Source organism: Triticum aestivum, chromosome 5A (genome assembly GCF_018294505.1).
Source record: "Triticum aestivum cultivar Chinese Spring chromosome 5A, IWGSC CS RefSeq v2.1, whole genome shotgun sequence".
In the NCBI taxonomy this organism is placed as follows: domain Eukaryota; kingdom Viridiplantae; phylum Streptophyta; class Magnoliopsida; order Poales; family Poaceae; genus Triticum; species Triticum aestivum.
This window is the reverse complement of record NC_057806.1, coordinates 398898725-398912779: the sequence shown is the minus strand read 5'-3', so window position 1 is coordinate 398912779 and position 14055 is coordinate 398898725. Positions and strand designations below refer to the sequence as shown.

General features: G+C 44.7%; 1 protein-coding gene across 1 annotated transcript; it reads left to right on the top strand.

Annotated features, from left to right (window-relative positions):
• Positions 1 to 2909: 2909 nt before the first annotated feature.
• On the top strand, positions 2910 to 13846 carry LOC123103608 (pre-mRNA-processing-splicing factor 8A). The gene is made up of 13 exons (XM_044525253.1): positions 2910 to 3278; positions 4208 to 4331; positions 4429 to 4521; positions 4638 to 5028; positions 5316 to 5805; positions 5897 to 9693; positions 9778 to 9884; positions 9978 to 10232; positions 10341 to 10976; positions 11064 to 11261; positions 11356 to 11634; positions 13066 to 13308; positions 13413 to 13846. The coding sequence occupies exons 1-13, from the start codon at positions 3004 to 3006 to the stop codon at positions 13602 to 13604; spliced, it is 7080 nt and encodes a 2359-aa protein (XP_044381188.1). The 5' UTR covers positions 2910 to 3003; the 3' UTR covers positions 13605 to 13846.
• Positions 13847 to 14055: the final 209 nt, after the last annotated feature.

Genomic DNA, 14055 nt, shown 5'->3' with positions numbered 1-14055 from the left:
TTTACGAGCTCGATGCACTCACTACAGAGCAAGTCATGACAATCTAAGCATACACCCATCAAGAATACATATTATACAAGCTAGACATGGCAAGAACATTAACATAGCATGCATGGATCAACTACAACATCCTCGGCAAAATCGCTAACAAGTAGACGATCTGCCCAGATTCACGAAATAGCAAAAGTAGAGCTCGATTGACTCAAGCTAGGGTACTCCATAATTGCAAACAAAGACATGGATGGATAGAGCACTACAAGATTAACAAAACATCCTTACTGATCATCCTCAAAAGAGGCACGGATCACTAGGAAACAACAAGAACATATGGCATATAGAGATAAACAGATCAAGGACTTAGTGGATTTGCTAAGTCCCTGAAATCAGCATTAACGAATGCTCCACTTTGCAAGCTTGTGCTAGTCACCACACACATCATAAAAATACATGGATAGCACCTCTGGAAAGATGGAATGGCATATAACAAAACACATGTAGAGCTCAGGAGCATATCATGCACACATTAATCATGGCAAAAATGACAAATATCTAATTGGAGCAGCAGATCTGACAATTATCTCAAATAGCACTCTTCCAACAGCATTTCGGGCATCAAGATGAACTTAAATGAAAATGATGCAATGAGATGAAATGATGTACTCTCTGAGACGAACATTTTGATATGCTACACGCATGAATCGGAGCTACGGATGCAAAGTTACGACATGATGAACATGGGCATATGAAACATGGAAATCTCGGGGACTTAGTGAAATTTTAACCTCTTTGAGAAAGTCAACGGGACGGAGCGGTGCGGGACGGCTCGGTGCAGATCTGAGACGGGCGTTTGGATGCCGGAACTGGTGGATCTCATCCACCCGGGCGGATCTCACCGGAGAATGGCCGGAGTTGGCGGGGATGGCCGGATCTGAGGCGTGGACGAGCTCCGGCGGCCGGAGCTGGTGCAACCGCGGCGCAGGGAGGCCATGGCATGCGGGCGGCGCGACAGGGAACGGCGGCTGGCGGCGCGCCGGGCTTCGACGGCGGCGGAGCAGAGGGTGGCGTCGGCGGTTGGTGCGGCGAGGCTCGCCGCCGGCGGGCGGCTCAGGGCACCGGCGGAGTTCGTGGCGGCGGCACGGCTTCGGGCAGCCTGGGGCGAGCGGCGGTGGAGAGAGGGCCCGGTGCAGCCCGGTTCGGCCCTGGGGCGGGCCGGATCTGGGCCCCGGGAGGATGGCGGCGAAGTGGGCGCAGAGGAGGTGAGGTGGCGGCTCAGGATAGGCTGGCGGCGGCGGTGGGGTGATGTGGCGCGACGGGATTCGTCGGAGCGAGGCGGCCGGCGGACGCGTCCGGCGCGGACGGACATGTCCGGCGGCACGAGGAAAGGGAAGGCTAGGGTTCATCCGCGAATTTTTGGAGGGATCACATATTTATAGGTAGAGGGAGTTAGGAGAGTCCAAATGAGGTGCGGTTTTCAGCCACGCGATCGTGATCGAACGCTCTAGATGATGGAGGAAGTTTAGGTGGGTTTTGGGCCAAATTGAAAGGGTGTTGGGCTGCAACACACACGAGGCCTTTTCGGTCCCTCGGTTAACCGTTGGAGTATCAAACGAAGTCCAAATGGCACGAAACTTGACAGGCGGTCTACCGATAGTAACCCAAGGCCGTTTGGCAAGTCTCGGTCCAATCCGGAAATGTTTAATCCCCACACACGAGAGAAAGGTAGAAATGACCATCGGAGGAGAACGGAGCGCCGGAATGCAAAACGGACAATGGGGAAAATGCTCGGATGCATGAGACAAACCCGTATGCAAATAAAATGCACATGATGACATGATATGCAATGCATGACACACAAGCAATGACAAGGCAACAACAGCGAATAACTGGAGGATACCTGGCACATCGGTCTCGGGGCGTTACAGGGACAAGCCTCATGCATGGGACATGCCTTGTTGGTCAAATCCATTGCATGCCTACTTCAAGGCTCCGACGTTGTAGGCTAGGCCCCGGATGTTGCATGCGTGTGTTACTTACCATTGAGGTTTGGATGAAATTCACTACATGATACTACAATTGCTTCAGGCGGAATTTTCGCAACAAAGGTCTTGTTGGAGGAATACGGAGAAGAGGCTGTAGATGTTGTAGTTTTTGGAACAAGGGTCTTGTTGCAGGAATACATAGAAGTTTTTTTCCAACAATGGTCTTGTTGCAGGAATGCATAGATGAGGCTGAAGATGTTGTTGCAATTTTTGCAACACGGATCTTGTTGCAGGAATCTAGGGAAGAGGCCGGAGATGTTCTTGCAATTTTTGCAACAATGGTCTTGTTGCGGGAATACGACAAAGGGAACAAGGATTACTTTCCCCCGCGTGCTGGCGGCAGCTGATTTTTTGCGGTGGTTGGGGGCGGCATCATGCTGGGCGCAACTCTGTTGGGGACGGTGGACAGGGGAGTTTGTTTCAGCCGTTGTTGCGGAAATTAAAGAGGGGTCAGCCCGCGTGAGGTGGTTACATCGAACGGCTGTTAGCGCTCTGATCCAACGGTTGTCCAACCAGCGGATCATTATAACGCGTCCGCCGGCCGACGTGTAGCGCTGCCTCTAGAAAAAAAAAGAGTCTCCAAATTTCTTTTACAAAGTTTATCTGAGAGCCAATTTTGTTTGTCTAAAACTCCTTCAATATCATGTGTTCAAGAAATTTTGCGCTAGTGCACGGGAGCATATCATATGTATGCCAAATATGTTTTGAATTTAGATTGTTTTCTACCTTTTTCAACTTTAATGTTTATGGATATGGAAGAGTCGAGATGCCTTTAGGCACCAAAACGCCGCCCTCCTCGAGGTTCTCTTATTTTACAAATTAGCCCATCTCCCTCTTGTTGGCCCTCCATTCTATTCCTCCCGACCCCACGGGAGGTCGAACCCGGAACCCCACCCGACTCACTCGAGACCTTAAACCCTAGCAGCAGCAGCAGCGGAGGCTGCCGCGTCCCTCATCGCCGCCGATGTGGAACGGGGCGCCGCCGCCGCCGCCGCCGATGGCGGCCGCGCCTCCTCCTCCGGGCACGGTCGGCGCTGTTCCGGTCCCGCCCCCGCAGGCCGCCGCGCCGCCGCAGGCAGGCCAGCCGCTCACGCCGGCAGAGCTCGAGGCGCAGCTCGTGGAGAAGGCCCGCAAGTGGCACCAGCTCAACTCCAAGCGCTACGGCGACAAGCGCAAGTTCGGCTTCGTCGAGGCGCAGAAGGAGGACATGCCCCCCGAGCACGTGCGAAAAATCATCAGGTACAATGTCCAGACCCGCGCCGCCCTCGGATGTTTCAGGCGCCCTGTACTACTCGTCGCTAGATTTTGGGTCCCTCGTGGCTCATCTCGCGCTGCAATGCCTATGATCTTAGGTCGTCCCGTAGCCGCGTGTACATTTGAACTAGTGGCATGGCTGTGATAGCAGTCTCGACTGAAGTTAGTGATGGCGCGATCATATAGTTTGATGTTACGCGTGGGGTTTATGGTTATAACTGTGACTCGATAATGTTTAGGTTTGGATTTACCTGTGTTATTTTCTGCTCTGCATCATGTGTTTGTTGCTGATTTCTGCTTACGTTTTGTGGTCACTGGAATTAGGCATAAGATTGTTGTCTCTGACTCTCTACATCCTGGAAATTAGAATTCGTGATATTTTTATATTTTCATCCTCTAGTTATGGTGAACATTTTTAATTTGCTAGTTGCTTCAACTCTAAATTCCAGGAGTCAGGATGATAGATATGTTGATTAGTTATGGTTTTCTTTTTTCAGTCTGCTAGTTGCTATAGCTCTTGGTCTGTGAAGCTTTGTAGCTGGGTCTAGTTGGCTTTCATGTGATCATAAGTTGCAGGGATATTAACGAGGTTTCTGGTTGCTTCAGGCTGTGCCGTGTAGTTAATCCCCTCCACCCTGGTCAATCTATCTGTTCTGACTTCTGAGCATATTCTGAACAAATACATGGACACTCTTTCTGTTCTGAGCATATACATGGCCATTCTTTCTATGCTTAACACACACGCAACCAGAGATGCAAACCACGACCTGGAATGAGTTCACGATAACTTGAAGAATTGAGAGTTTGCACTTTGTCATATGTACAACACAATCAATTTCGAAGCCTTCTCGTGCCATAGATTGAAGATCTGCTTCTGTTTCAGTAAATTTATACATCTTTGTTTTGTTGAGCAGGGACCATGGGGACATGTCTTCGAAGAAGTACAGGCATGACAAGCGTGTTTATCTTGGAGCACTCAAGTTTGTACCTCATGCCGTTTACAAACTACTGGAGAATATGCCGATGCCCTGGGAACAGGTACATCCTTTCGTTGTGTATTATATGAACATTAGTGTCTTGTTGTTGCCAAGATTACCTGTTCCATGGCCATATAATAATAGACTCTTGTTTTCAGGTTCGGGATGTTAAGATCTTGTACCATATCACTGGTGCCATAACCTTTGTAAATGAGATCCCGTGGGTAGTTGAGCCCATTTACCTGGCGCAGGTGATGATCTAGATTCATTCTTCTTCCATGTTCAACACTCCATTCTTTCTATTTTATATTTATCTTTCACCCTGTTACTTGCTAAAAATGTATCTCTTATAATGCGCTTTCCCCAGTGGGGCTCAATGTGGATCATGATGCGAAGGGAGAAGAGAGATAGGCGGCATTTCAAAAGAATGCGCTTTCCTCCATTTGATGATGAGGAACCTCCACTGGATTATGCTGATAATTTGTTGGATGTTGAACCATTGGAGGCTATACAATTGGAGTTGGACCCAGAGGAAGATGGAGCTGTGTATAAATGGTTTTATGATCACAAGCCTCTGGTGAAGACTAAGCTTATAAATGGTCCCAGTTACAGGAAATGGCATCTATCCCTTCCCATCATGGCAACACTCTATCGCCTGGCTGGTCAACTTTTGTCAGACTTGATTGACCGGAATTATTTCTATTTGTTTGACATGGAGTCTTTCTTTACTGCCAAAGCACTTAACATGTGTATCCCAGGTAATCATATTTGTCTTTTCTTTTCTAAGCCATGTTTGATGCATCAAGCTAAAAAATACTGCCACGGCAAGTCGACTAGCATAGTTGTAGCTTTTGGTTGCTGGTTAAATCAAAATTTCTCCCACTTGGTATCTAACTATTGGCAAGGCTTTGTGAAAACATAAGCAACCAGAATTTGTATTTCCTGCAAATGTATTTTCTTATGCTTTATCAAAACAGGAAAACATTTTCTTCTACATTGCAGGTTTTCTTATCATGCACTGATGTTAATTTTTCATTCTCATCAGGAGGTCCAAAATTTGAGCCACTCTACCGTGATATGGAGAAAGGGGATGAGGACTGGAATGAGTTTAATGATATCAACAAACTCATCATCCGTCAACCACTTCGGACTGAATACAGAATTGCGTTCCCACACTTGTACAATAACAGGCCAAGGAAAGTGAGACTTTGCATATATCATACTCCTATGATAATGTATATCAAGACAGAGGATCCAGATTTACCTGCATTTTACTATGATCCTCTGATAAATCCAATCACTTCAACCAGCAAGATTGATCACCGGGAGAAGAAAGCAAGTGAAGATGAAGATGAAGACGACTTTAGTCTTCCCGATGGAGTGGACCCTCTTTTGAAAGAAACTCCACTCTACACTGATACGACAGCTGCCGGCATTTCATTACTCTTTGCCCCAAAGCCTTTTAACATGAGATCTGGTAGAACACGCCGTGCTGAGGACATTCCTCTTGTATCTGAGTGGTTCAAAGAGCACTGGTGAGTACTGCAGTGAGTTTAACACTGTCTTCACATAGTTTCCTCTATAGTATATTTTTTGCTCATGATTCCGTTGATATCTGTTTTGCAGCCCACCAGCATATCCAGTTAAAGTCCGGGTGAGCTACCAGAAGCTGCTGAAGTGCTATGTGCTCAATGAGCTACACCATAGGCCGCCTAAAGCACAGAAGAAGAAACATCTGTTCCGTTCTCTGCAAGCAACAAAGTTCTTTCAAACTACAGAGCTTGACTGGGCAGAAGCTGGGTTGCAAGTTTGCAAGCAGGGCTACAACATGCTAAACTTGTTGATTCACAGGAAGAATCTTAACTATCTTCATTTAGACTACAATTTCAACTTGAAGCCTGTGAAGACTCTCACAACAAAGGAGAGAAAGAAATCTCGTTTTGGAAATGCATTCCACTTGTGCCGTGAGATTTTGCGACTTACTAAGCTAGTTGTTGATGCAAACATCCAATTTCGCTTGGGAAATGTTGATGCCTTTCAGTTGGCCGATGGTTTGCAATACATATTCTCCCATGTTGGTCAGTTGACTGGTATGTACAGATACAAGTATCGTCTGATGCGGCAAATTAGGATGTGCAAAGATCTGAAGCACTTGATATATTATCGTTTCAACACTGGTCCTGTTGGAAAAGGACCTGGCTGTGGATTTTGGGCTCCAATGTGGAGAGTGTGGCTGTTTTTCCTTCGTGGTATTGTACCCTTGCTTGAAAGGTGGTTAGGTAATTTACTGGCCAGGCAGTTTGAAGGTCGCCATTCAAAAGGAGTTGCTAAAACAGTAACCAAGCAACGTGTTGAGTCACACTTTGACCTGGAGCTTCGAGCTGCAGTTATGCATGATGTCCTTGATGCCATGCCAGAGGGCATCAAGCAAAACAAGGCCCGGACTATACTACAGCATCTTAGTGAGGCATGGCGCTGCTGGAAGGCAAACATCCCCTGGAAGGTCCCTGGCCTGCCGGTTCCTATTGAAAATATGATACTTCGTTATGTGAAGTCCAAGGCTGATTGGTGGACAAATGTCGCTCACTACAACCGTGAGCGTATCCGGCGTGGTGCTACAGTTGACAAGACCGTCTGCCGCAAAAATCTTGGAAGGTTAACACGTCTGTGGCTGAAGGCAGAACAAGAGAGGCAGCACAATTACTTGAAAGATGGGCCATATGTGACACCTGAAGAGGCAGTTGCTATTTATACAACCACAGTTCATTGGCTCGAATCAAGAAAGTTCTCACCGATTCCTTTTCCTCCACTTTCATACAAGCATGATACCAAACTTCTTATACTGGCACTGGAAAGACTAAAAGAGTCTTATAGTGTGGCAGTAAGGTTAAATCAACTGCAAAGAGAGGAACTGGGTTTAATTGAACAAGCATATGATAACCCGCATGAAGCTTTGTCTAGGATAAAACGGCATCTTCTTACTCAGCGTGCTTTTAAGGAAGTTGGCATTGAGTTTATGGATCTGTATAGCTACTTGATCCCGGTATATGAAATTGAGCCTCTTGAGAAAATTACTGATGCATACCTTGACCAATACTTGTGGTATGAGGGGGACAAGCGCCACCTCTTCCCAAACTGGGTAAAGCCTGCTGATTCAGAGCCACCTCCTCTACTTGTTTACAAATGGTGCCAAGGTATAAACAATTTGCAGGACATATGGGACACGAGCGATGGGCAGTGTGTTGTGATGCTGCAGACAAAATTTGAGAAGTTCTTTGAAAAAATTGATCTGACTCTGTTGAACAGGCTTCTACGGTTGGTCCTGGACCATAACATTGCTGACTATGTCACTGCAAAGAACAATGTTGTGTTGTCTTATAAGGATATGAGTCACACAAATTCTTATGGTCTTATTCGAGGTCTTCAGTTTGCATCTTTTGTTGTGCAATACTATGGGCTGGTGCTGGATCTCCTGCTTCTTGGTTTAACTCGAGCTAGTGAGATTGCAGGGCCACCACAAATGCCAAATGAGTTCCTTACATATACTGACACAAAAGTTGAGACAAGGCATCCCATCAGGCTCTATTCTCGATATATTGACAAGGTGCATATAATGTTCCGATTCACTCATGAAGAAGCAAGGGATTTAATTCAGCGTTACTTGACAGAGCATCCTGATCCTAACAATGAGAACATGGTCGGTTACAATAACAAGAAATGTTGGCCTAGGGATGCAAGAATGAGGCTCATGAAGCATGATGTAAATCTTGGAAGAAGTGTATTTTGGGATATGAAGAACCGCCTCCCAAGGAGCATTACTACATTAGAATGGGAGAATGGCTTCGTTTCTGTGTACAGCAAGGATAACCCAAACCTGCTCTTTAGCATGTCTGGGTTCGAGGTCCGTATTCTGCCAAAGATACGTATGACTCAAGAGGCATTCAGCAACACAAAAGATGGTGTATGGAATTTACAGAATGAGCAGACAAAGGAGAGGACAGCCATTGCATTTTTGAGGGTTGATGATGAACACATGAAAGTGTTTGAGAACCGTGTCAGGCAAATCCTTATGTCATCAGGGTCAACAACATTTACCAAGATAGTTAACAAGTGGAACACTGCTCTCATTGGCCTCATGACATATTTCCGTGAAGCCACTGTTCATACGCAGGAACTATTGGATCTGCTTGTAAAATGTGAAAACAAGATCCAGACTCGTATAAAGATTGGCCTGAACTCAAAGATGCCTAGCAGGTTTCCACCAGTTATCTTTTATACACCGAAGGAAATTGGAGGTCTGGGCATGTTGTCAATGGGTCACATTTTGATACCACAGAGTGATCTCAGGTATAGCAAACAGACAGATGTTGGTGTGACGCATTTTCGAAGTGGTATGAGTCATGAAGAGGACCAGCTTATCCCTAACTTGTATCGCTACATCCAACCATGGGAGAGTGAGTTCATTGATTCACAGCGCGTGTGGGCTGAATATGCTTTGAAGAGGCAGGAAGCACAATCACAGAACAGACGCTTAACACTCGAGGATCTGGAAGATTCCTGGGATAGAGGTATACCTCGTATCAACACACTTTTCCAAAAAGACCGCCACACTTTGGCATATGACAAAGGATGGAGGGTCAGAACAGACTTCAAGCAGTATCAAGTGCTGAAACAAAACCCATTCTGGTGGACACATCAGCGGCATGATGGAAAGCTATGGAACTTAAACAACTACAGAACTGACGTCATCCAAGCACTCGGAGGTGTGGAAGGTATCCTGGAACATACCTTATTTAAAGGAACATATTTCCCTACCTGGGAGGGTCTGTTCTGGGAGAAGGCTTCAGGTTTTGAGGAATCAATGAAGTACAAAAAACTGACAAATGCGCAGCGTTCTGGGCTTAACCAGATCCCCAATAGAAGATTTACCCTTTGGTGGTCACCAACCATTAATCGTGCAAATGTATATGTTGGTTTCCAGGTTCAGCTAGATCTGACAGGGATATTCATGCATGGTAAAATTCCGACCCTGAAAATCTCTCTGATCCAGATTTTCCGTGCACATCTTTGGCAGAAGGTCCATGAAAGTGTTGTTATGGATCTTTGCCAAGTTCTGGATCAGGAGTTGGATGCGTTGGAGATTGAGACAGTACAGAAAGAAACAATACATCCCAGGAAGAGTTACAAGATGAACAGTTCCTGTGCAGATGTCCTCCTTTTTGCTGCACACAGGTGGCAGATGTCTAAACCAAGCTTAGTTTCTGAGTCAAAGGATGTCTTCGATCAGAAAGCAAGTAACAAGTATTGGATTGATGTGCAATTACGATGGGGAGACTACGACTCACATGACATAGAACGTTACACAAGGGCTAAATTTATGGATTATACAACAGATAATATGTCCATCTACCCTTCTCCGACTGGTATGATTTTGAGTATCCATGAACTGCCAGTTTCTTGCCTAGCATGAATCGTCTGTAGTTAATGTTGATTAATATTTATTACAGGGGTGATGATTGGACTTGATCTAGCATATAATCTGCACTCTGCTTTCGGTAACTGGTTCCCTGGGTCAAAGCCTCTCCTCCAGCAAGCAATGAACAAGATCATGAAGGTAATAATCATGTTAACTGTAACAAATATAGCTGCTGTTGGCATATCTCTCTTGTGGTAGATGTCTTATATATATGCCGTGCTTTTTTTACAGTCAAATCCTGCCCTGTATGTGCTGAGGGAGCGAATAAGGAAGGGTCTCCAGTTGTATTCATCTGAACCCACTGAGCCATATCTGTCTTCACAGAATTATGGAGAGATATTCAGCAACCAAATCATATGGTTTGTGGATGACACAAATGTCTATCGTGTTACCATTCACAAAACCTTTGAAGGTAACCTGACCACCAAACCAATAAATGGTGCAATCTTTATTTTCAATCCAAGGACTGGTCAACTATTTCTTAAGGTTTGTTATTTTTCTTTTGCTTTTAATTCTAGTTTTGCTGTAGTAATGGCATAACTGTGCCATATCACAATCTGGAAGACTTATATGAAAATGGATTATAATCTGCAGGTCATCCACACAAGTGTATGGGCAGGACAAAAGCGTCTAGGGCAGCTGGCCAAGTGGAAAACAGCTGAGGAGGTTGCTGCCTTAGTTCGATCTCTTCCTGTGGAAGAGCAGCCAAAGCAAATTATTGTGACAAGGAAGGGTATGTTGGATCCGTTGGAAGTCCATCTGCTTGACTTCCCTAATATTGTTATTAAGGGTAGTGAGTTGCAGCTGCCATTCCAAGCTTGCTTGAAGATTGAGAAATTCGGTGATCTTATTCTCAAGGCTACAGAACCTCAGATGGTTCTTTATAACATATACGATGATTGGCTGAAAAGTATCTCATCCTACACTGCATTCTCTCGTCTTGTGCTTATATTGCGAGCACTACATGTCAATAATGAGAAGGCTAAGATGTTACTGAAGCCTGACAAGACAATTGTTACGGAACCACATCATATCTGGCCAAGTTTGACTGATGAGCAGTGGCTCAAGGTCGAATGTGCGCTCAGGGATCTCATTCTTTCCGATTATGCAAAGAAAAACAACGTTAATACTTCTGCACTTACACAATCTGAGATTCGTGATATAATACTTGGTGCTGAAATAGCCCCACCATCACAGCAGAGGCAACAAATAGCTGAGATTGAGAAACAGGTAAAAAATTGTAATAGGCTTTGTTTCTAGTTTATATGCATAGCTAATCATGTCAGTTTTCTCACATGTATTTACTTGAATTTGCAGTCCCGAGAGACACCTCAGTCAAATGCAGTTACAACAAGGACAACTAATGTGCATGGCGATGAACTCATTATCACGACAACCAGTCCGTACGAGCAAGCAGCATTTGCATCGAAAACAGACTGGCGTGTCAGGGCCATCTCTGCTACAAACTTATATCTCCGTGTCAACCACATTTATGTTAACTCAGATGATATAAAGGTCAGTACAGCAACCTCTCTCTCCTCGATTTACCCATAGAATTCCCAACTAATGACTGCTGAATGCTTACTGACCGTGTGTATTCTGTGTACAGGAGACTGGCTATACTTACATCATGCCCAAGAATATATTGAAGAAGTTCATATGCATAGCAGATCTACGGACACAGGTTGCAGGTTTCCTGTATGGACTGAGTCCACAGGATAATCCCCAAGTCAAGGAGATTAGATGCATATCCATTCCCCCACAGCATGGAACTCACCAGATGGTGACTCTCCCAGCGAATCTACCAGAGCATGAGTTCCTTGCAGACTTGGAGCCATTGGGATGGATGCATACCCAGCCGAATGAAGCTCCCCAGCTATCGCCTCAGGTTTGTTGCCTACAATTTCTACCTTGAAATCCAACTGTATGATTCTTATCTGGAATGGAATAGCTGAATATCAGATATGTTGTGTCCACTGTCTCTCTATCTATGGAATCTCATCCGTCATCCATATAAGAACAATAAGAACTTAAATTCTCCTCTGACACAAAATACGATACAAAATTTGTTTACATACAACATAAAATTTAACCTTCTGTACCCATTTTGCACAATACATACACATGTACTCCCTCCGTTCCAAATTACTTGTCGTAGGTATGGATGTATCTAGATGTATTTTAGTTCTAGATACATCCATTTCTGCGACGAGTAATTTGGAACGGAGGGAGTACTAGGCTGAGACCCTACACATTGCTGCAGGATATTTGGTTACAACTTTAGATGTGAATTAGACTGAAGAGAATAATCATTTTTGCCAAAAATTTCGTGCACACTAACTTGTTCTTCCCAACAAAGTAGGTTCAAGAAAATTACATTGCTATCTATTCTGGTGACCACCGATAGCCTTATTTATGGATATATCCTGAAAGAAACAACTTCACCAAAATTACATTGCTATGCAATTAATTAATAACACAACTTAAATAAACAGTAGTATTATGCAATTAACACACAACTTAAAGAAAGAGAAGTAGTTCCATATGATCTACGGCATCAACAGATTCAAACACAAACGTAACTAAATGGTTATTCATCTGTATCTTATCTTCGAGAAAAGGGGCTCCTCCGTGGCACAGGGATGTGAGTGGACAGACGCAGGCCAAACTCGCTTGGCTGGAGCAGCAAATGGATGTACCTAGAATAGGATGAATTAGCTAAGGGGCAATTTAAATCTTGAAGTTGTGCATATAAGTATAGAGCCAACACTACGCATTCATAATTTAATTGATTTAGCTAGTACATATACCTCATCTAGCAAGGTCATCTAGGGTCAATCATGCATTACATCGGTGAGTGGATGGACAGATGGACTTCTTCATAGGCTACCAAAGCAATATGTTGGGGACTAATCAATGGGAAGTGTACCAAGTGGATGGATTTAGATTAATTAGTGGGAGTGGTAAACTGAAATGGTGTTGGGGGCCAGCTGCTTAAAAAAGGGATGTACATATTTTGTTAAACATGCAACCAGATGGCTAGAATTTACGGGTGATTTGGAACACTATTATAGCAGCAAAATAGCTTTCTTTCACATTTTATAATAGTGAGTTTGTTATTCTCCGCGAAAGTTTCAGTCCTAAATTGTTGGTTCTGTTGTTGGCACATTCAATAGTATATTCCTTTTTTGCGTGTGATCCAGTCTCTCACTACTGAACTGTATTCTGTTGTTTCTTGCACATTCTTTAATGGAGAGCCTCTTTAGCGCATGATCCAGAGTCTCAAATACTGAACTGTTCGTTCTGTTGTGCCTTGCAGGACTTGACATCGCATGCTAAGATTTTGGAGAACAACAAGCAGTGGGATGGTGAGAAGTGCATCATTTTGACATGCAGCTTCACCCCAGGATCGTGCTCACTGACCGCATACAAATTGACACCAAGCGGTTATGAGTGGGGCCGTAGCAACAAGGACAATGGGAGCAACCCACATAGTTATCTCCCAACTCACTACGAGAAGGTCCAGATGCTTCTCAGTGACCGCTTCCTCGGGTTCTACATGGTACATACTCATCTTAGCAAGCCCATATTCTGTAGCAATTGTTCTACGGAACCAGCCACCTTTGAAATTTGAAATATTATTCACTACACTTTTGTCTCCACCAGGTTCCAGACAACGCGCCCTGGAACTACAACTTCATGGGAGTCAAGCACGACCCATTGATGAAGTACAGCATGAAGCTGGGGACGCCCCGAGACTTCTACCATGAGGACCACAGGCCGACACACTTCCTGGAGTTCAGCAATATCGAGGAGGGCGAGGTTGCTGAGGGGGACAGGGAGGACACCTTCTCGTAGGCACCGTAGCAGGCCTTGCGCCGAATTTTGTTAGCACATCGAAATTAGCTATTAACTCTGCGCAGTTTTGAAATAGAGACATTTGTAACCTGCAAACTTTTGACTTGATATGTGGTAGTATGATGTTTGTCTGCCCCTTGAGATGCTATAACTTATGTTGTAAGCCTGCTCTTCAAGCTGGGTAATGTACAGTGTACACGCATCATAACAGACTAACAGTGAATATTTTGCTTAGTGGCTCATGTACTTCACTCCGAATGATATCTCCTAAAAACACTGCTAAACTCTTAAATTTCGGTATATGAAGGCGAAATGCTGTACGTAATTATTCATTATCGTTACTGTGGCTCATGAGCAAACGATGACGTCTGATTAGAGGAGGTAAGCTGCCATGTTAGCCATTGGTAGAGGAACTGATCATTGCATCATACTTCCATACGCCACACATTGA

Bases quoted from the DNA above. Each gene is read 5' to 3' on its own strand.
- LOC123103608 (XM_044525253.1), top strand. From the start codon at position 3,004: ATGTGGAACGGGGCGCCGCCGCCGCCGCCGCCGATGGCGGCCGCGCCT. The intron at 5,806-5,896 runs GTGAGTACTGCA...TCTGTTTTGCAG, and splicing joins GAGTGGTTCAAAGAGCACTG to CCCACCAGCATATCCAGTTA. The intron at 10,233-10,340 runs GTTTGTTATTTT...TATAATCTGCAG, and splicing joins CTGGTCAACTATTTCTTAAG to GTCATCCACACAAGTGTATG.